This window comes from Theobroma cacao, chromosome 8 (assembly GCF_000208745.1).
Source record: "Theobroma cacao cultivar B97-61/B2 chromosome 8, Criollo_cocoa_genome_V2, whole genome shotgun sequence".
NCBI lineage: Eukaryota > Viridiplantae > Streptophyta > Magnoliopsida > Malvales > Malvaceae > Theobroma > Theobroma cacao.
The window spans coordinates 15,640,067-15,646,186 of record NC_030857.1 but is presented as its reverse complement, the minus strand read 5'-3'; the positions used below and the strand labels follow the sequence as shown (position 1 = coordinate 15,646,186).

Here is a 6,120-nt window from a genome sequence, read left to right as displayed (position 1 = left end):
GACATGAATAAACATAAAGATTAGTTTGTTAGATATCCCCAGAAAGTAGCTTACATTTACATTCAAATGGCATACGGTGCTTATGAATTCAACAAAATATATGCTCCCTTTGTATGGAAAAATGTTTGATACCTGAAGACAGCTAGAACCTAACCCAGCATCGGGTACATTGTGCCATACAATCTCCCTTACAATCAACATTGTAACCTAACACTTTCGGGTTCCGAAGAAGAAGATTTTTCAGAGACTTACCTTTTATTCCCCAGTCTTTTTCCAATATCTGCACATTTGTTCTCAACTCATGTTCGATACTGCATCCGAGAACTTCAGGAAATTTTTTAAGCAACTTGTAGAGATCATCATCTGAGAGACTTAAAGTCCTGAGATAATCTAATATTTCATTAATGATTTCAAACTTTGGAACTTCCTTCTTGCGTTCTTCGCCCCAATAAGGTGAATGGACATGGCCAAATGCCTTTCCAAGTATCTTGTCTTCCTCGTCTGTGCTGAAATTAAATGCGGACAAAGCTTGCCTGCATGCTTCCCATGTCTTTCTGTCTTCATTGCTCAGTACTGAATTTTTTATTTGTGAAGTTGAATGTATTGCCCATTTCTTAGGAGAAAAATAGGTGGAACCAAATCTCTTTATTGCTTTCTGTGGGAGGCTACTGGAGAAGGTTACGCTGAATGATATGATATTTGGTGCAGATGTTGCAAGATCAGGCTGCAAGAAGAATTGAGAAAATAAATGTGCATACTCATATATATATATATATGTCGATGCATTTGCAGTGTATGCATGCATGTTTTAATAAAACATTTGTGCATAGAAGGGGAGATTATGCCATGGGCTAAATGTTTAACAAGGTCATAACCTGGGAACCAACAAATTGTCTGTAAAGTATTGAAGACATTAAACAAGGACTGGAAAAGGTTTTAACAATTATGGCTCCAAGCATATGCAAATAATTCGACCTCCAAATACTGTACATATGCTAAAAATTATTTTTTCCCAAAATATTCACTATTTTTAAGGCTAAATGTACACTAATGCTTTTTCAGTACGACTCACATGTAACAAAACATTAAACTGTTTATCACTGCATCAAAACTTTACTTGATAAAATCTCCTTAAAAAGTCCTGATGTGGAATCAGGAAATCGGCTCTGTAGTCCAAAATATATGCTTTGATTCCTTAATGAAGATGCAAGCTTGAAATGATGAAGAAATTTGGCTTTCCTTAAGTCTCTGATAATGTTTGCTATTTCTTCTTATTATCTTCCCCTTGCCTCTTTTAAATGCATGTCTATTTCCAGAATGCAGAGAAACTCTTGCTGAAAAAGCCTTGTCAATAATTTTCATTAATCTGATTTTAGGTCCACAAATAATTTAAGCACAAGAAAAGACTTTTCTCCTAGATGCACTCTTAAGATCGATCTTAATAAGGGTTTTGACTCCCATCAATTGGGGTTTCTTAATAAATACTCTTGAGGCTTCAGACACTCCTAATATTCAGTAGGTTTTGCTTGCGTGTGTGTACAAGTGTATGTGTATTTCTCAGTTGGGTGGAGTGATTCAATAAGAATAAATACCTTTGGCACTAAATGGAGGGCTTCTTTGGATGTTTCTGAAGGGCAGAGGGGTAGACAAGTGATCACTTTGTGATAGCCAAGGAGATGCTTTTAGGACTCCTTATAAAGCCAGCGATACTATAATTTTTGCTTATCATCCCGAAGGCAGATTTAGCCTTACTCGTATTTTGTTTAGCAAACAATATGGTTTTCATTTATGAGAATAAGATTCTTTTCTTGCCATTTAAGCTATCACGGAAAACTCCTATATGCCACCAGGATTGCAGCTAAATAGGTCCAAGAGTGAAGCCTTATATATGTACAACTTACTGTGGACGCCAAAATCAGGAATCTGAGGGACAGATTCTGGGAGTATTGCAAGATAAGAAGCATAAAGTAGACTGGCATAGGCTGATTGGGTTTCTAAAATAGTAATTTCTGTTGTCCCCAACTAGAGTGCACAAAATTTTGACAAAGCAGGTCCCATTTTAAGTGAGAAATATCCTCTTTACCTCAAACTTTTGACTCTATAACCCACTTTATACCAGGATGGATTCAAAAAGGTAAATATTCAAGTTTAGCTCGTTTGTCCCTCTAGGTCCATTACAACTCTGCCCAGAGCAGAATTCTCTTACAGTATTTCACTGTTTCCATCAGGTCAAGATAGAAGGTATGAATCAAGATCAGCAACAGCAGACTTTTTAAGTATTCACAGCAGAAGTATCCTTTTTAATTGTTGCCAGAAAGAAAACAAAAACCAAGCCATTTCTCTACATAGGTCATACAGAGCAGACTTGCGTCCTTCCAACTTAAATTATGATTTTTTTTGCAGATAACTTACCCAGGCCAATCTGTAGTTAGAGCAGATGGTTATTTAGCTTTAATTTGCTTTCATAAGCCTGACATCTTTCTCCTTCAGTCTTAATTTGCTTTGGTCTTCTCTTCATTCTAAATCATAGACCGGAATTTTGAATGATCAAAATAAAAAAATGGAGGTTCTTCTCTTCACTCTGCACTTGCTCTTCTCATAAACCAAGTTTTGCAATGGTGGCAAATCAAGCAACCTAAAGAACTCCTCTCACCAGGATAGAACTCCGGTGTTATTCATCGAGCTGACCTTATAACCATCTTTTAACCCATGTCATGTCGTTTTAAAGAGTTTTGCGAGTTGATTTATTGTTTTTATTTTTTGCTATTGACATTTATCTTATTCACTACTACTTAAGAAAATTACCTAATCCTATAACCCCAATAAAATAGACATTGCAGAACAGATTGTTAATAAATTTTATAATGTACATATGTGTCCATAGAACAAAAATCCTACAAGCATCCATGATATTTGTAAGTGTCTGATATTTCACAGGAATGAGACATGAGATGATACTTACAGTACAAAAACAAGTTGCAGAATCAAATGTCAACAGAGAAGAAGCCAATGATTTCCCTGGCATCCCTGCACTATCAGATATATAACAAATGCTTAAAAAACAAAATAACCAACAAAGTCAGAGCAATTTAGAGAGAAGAGCGATACTACATGTAATCAAAATCATTCCAAGACTGCAAAATGATGTTTAAGATCATCATGAGTTATGCAATTGGCACAATGATCCTCTTACATCCTCTCAGTATCCAATTAAGCACCAGACTGTTAAGCTCAAAAAACCCAGCAAACTCAGACCAGCTAGATCTCCATTTAATTAGACATTTCCCCAATAAATCCTCTAATCATATCTTTTTAACTACTTTTAATTACATCCCCTCAGTATGCCATTTACAGCATGTATATAGTAATCTTGATAGTGGGATGAATATTTTAATACTCAAGGTTATGACTCCTAAATGGAACCAGCAGTTGTTTATGGTGCTTTCTCAAAAATTCCCTTTTGTGGCTACATCATATTCATTTTGGTAGCTTTTTAACTTTAGGCTGCCTTAAAACCACTAAGTTTAGAGATATTGCAGTGAGAACAAGCAATTGAATAAACAACTTTGACTGTACCAGAAACTAAAATTATCCTAGCAGTAGAACTCTTCGTTATAAGCATCCTTTCTTTTTTTGGCCAAAATCCAGGAATTCTTTCAAGCTAAGTAGATTGCACTAAGGAAATATTGAATACAAAGTCCACAAGCATACCACCATACCAGAAAAAAAAAATATCAAAACTCAAAACTGTTAGGTATCCATGGGAGGTTCTATTAATTCATCTTAAAGTACTTTAAATAATGGAAAGTTTCCATTTCAGTCTTTAATATATGGAGCCATAACTAACAAGAAGGCAATTGTATTATTGTCTTCATTTCTTCTACAATAATAGATTAGTAAAAAGTCAGAAGCTAAGCAAAGAAAAGAAAAACACACTTAGAAGCTTGAATTTAGGTCTTTCATCAACGAAACCACAACTCACATGTATCTAACTACACATAACAATCAAATACTCCTATACCCCCCATGTGTAATGAAAGAGATGACAACTGCCAAACTGTTCACACTGATTTTCAGGACAACAAGCTCCATCATCTAAACGAACTAGTATTTAAAAGGCATTGGTTAAAAATAACAACCTAACAAGAAATACCAGTATGAAAGAAAATTCCATAATCCTCAGCATTCTTTTGAAATTGGAATCGGGAAGCACATTAATCCAATATCTAGACTAGCTTAACTCAGAGTTGAACTCAAACTAGAGGCCTCATTAAGAAGCCCAGAACTGCACCCTTATGTAAAACCTACTTCCAACTTGAATGATTATTTACCAAAACTGCAACAACAATAGAACATAAAAGGCCCAGTCCTTGAAACCCTTTCCCTTGATTATCAACCTCCTGAATATGGAATGTGAAATGCAGCAAAGCCAAGCCTACCCTAATTTCAAACCAGCAACTATTCATAACTAAAACATCTGAAAACTACAACGTTTGACAGGCAATTCTTTCTTTCATATGGGGACATATTCAAGGCTTAAAAATCATTCAATATCAAAACCGTAATAGATTCAAATAACCCATTTTTACTAGTCACAACAAGATTGCAAATATGAGTTGTTAGAGCTAAGAAACAAAAATTCCCTGACACACAAGAGAGTCTTGTACCTGTGACCAGACAACACAGTCAAGAGCTGTTCCAAAGAGAAAAACTGATGTTTGGTCTGAAGGGAAAGCCAAGGGAAGATAGGACCCGCTCCAAATATGCGCACCACAAATTCTGGGTGCCTTCCCTTGCCTCGGCTGTCCTCTGATTATAGCCAGTAGCCAGCCAAGTTTCAAGTTTTAACAGACCTTGCCTTAGATTGTGTGTATTGACCATTAAGGATACGTTGGGCTTGGTAGAATTCTCTCCCCTAACCATTTTGGATATGGTCTGGCTTGTCTTGTCCTAAGGAGCCCATGACTTCCCCACTGCAAGTTTTGTTCGCATGATGTAATAGCGAAACGATAGAATGATTAACAGGCGGGAATAAAATAAGATAAAAATTATTTATTATTAAATAGTTTAATTCATGAAATAGAATTGATATTATTTTGATATTTGGTTGGTAAAAATAATTTTAGAATAATCAAAAAATGTGATAAAAAGATAAAAATAATGTTTATTATAATTTAAGATTTTCAATTTAAAGTATTTATTGTTTATAATTTATTAAAAATATTAATAAAATAATTAAATTTAATTTATATTATTTTCTCTATTTTTATTTTTTAAAATATTGATATATTAAAAATTTATAGTTTATAAATATTAATAATTTATAATTAAATCATTAATGTTATTATTTTATTTAATTTTTTCTCTTTAATTTTTAAATATTAAAATATTAAAAATTTATAATTAAAATTTTAATTTAATTTTTTATAACTTATATTAAAACTTTAACATTTTTTATTTTAAGTTTAAATTTAGCAATTATAAATAACCATAATATCTATTGAAGTTATTCGTAATTTTCATTCATGGACGGATCACTATTGAAAGTTGTAAATTTGGACATTTTGTGATTTGCAACAACTTAACGTGGTTCAAAGGATTGAAATTGTGTTGAATTACGATGATTGCAATTGCAAAGATATAAAAAGTATAATAATCTTTATTCTCTAGTTAGCGTTTATCAATGCTAAATAATCAAAGTATGATTCGTTTTAAGGAAAAGTTTTGAATATTTGCTGGTTATGCAATATGATTGCATGGTTTATCCCTAATAGTGGATTGGTTTTCTAATTACACGACCTTCATTCTTGCCACCATGGAGCATCTACCCAAGAAGGTTGCTTCAGGGGTGAGCAAAATTCGGTCAAAACTAAATTAATTGATAAATTTGGTTAATTTGGTTTTGAATAATTTATATAAATTGGTTAAAAAATTCAGTTAAATTAGTTTTGTTGGTTCGAATTAGTTAAAAAATTTTGAAGTCTGTTAATCGAATTAATTGACTTTGAAATAAGTATATTTAAAAGTTTTTATTATATGTATGTACTCACACAGATTTTTTATGTATATATATGTGTGTGTAAATGAAAGGTTAGATTTTATCATTCAAAAGAGATTTTT

The 6,120-nt window shown here is 33.0% G+C and overlaps 1 protein-coding gene across 4 annotated transcripts; it reads right to left on the bottom strand.

The window, feature by feature from the left end:
• On the bottom strand, positions 1-4,983 carry LOC18592938. Of its 4 annotated transcripts, none has more exons than XM_018125292.1 (3): positions 4,668-4,983; positions 2,963-3,032; positions 1-724 (listed from the first exon to the last, which is right to left on the bottom strand). In XM_018125292.1, the coding sequence occupies exons 2-3, from the start codon at positions 3,023-3,025 to the stop codon at positions 143-145; spliced, it is 645 nt and encodes a 214-aa protein (XP_017980781.1). In that variant the 5' UTR covers positions 3,026-3,032; positions 4,668-4,983; the 3' UTR covers positions 1-142. The 4 variants fall into 4 exon arrangements, with proteins under 4 accessions (XP_017980781.1, XP_007019970.2, XP_007019969.2 ...); XM_007019908.2 differs by having other exon boundaries at positions 4,644-4,967; XM_007019907.2 differs by having other exon boundaries at positions 2,963-3,027; positions 4,644-4,967.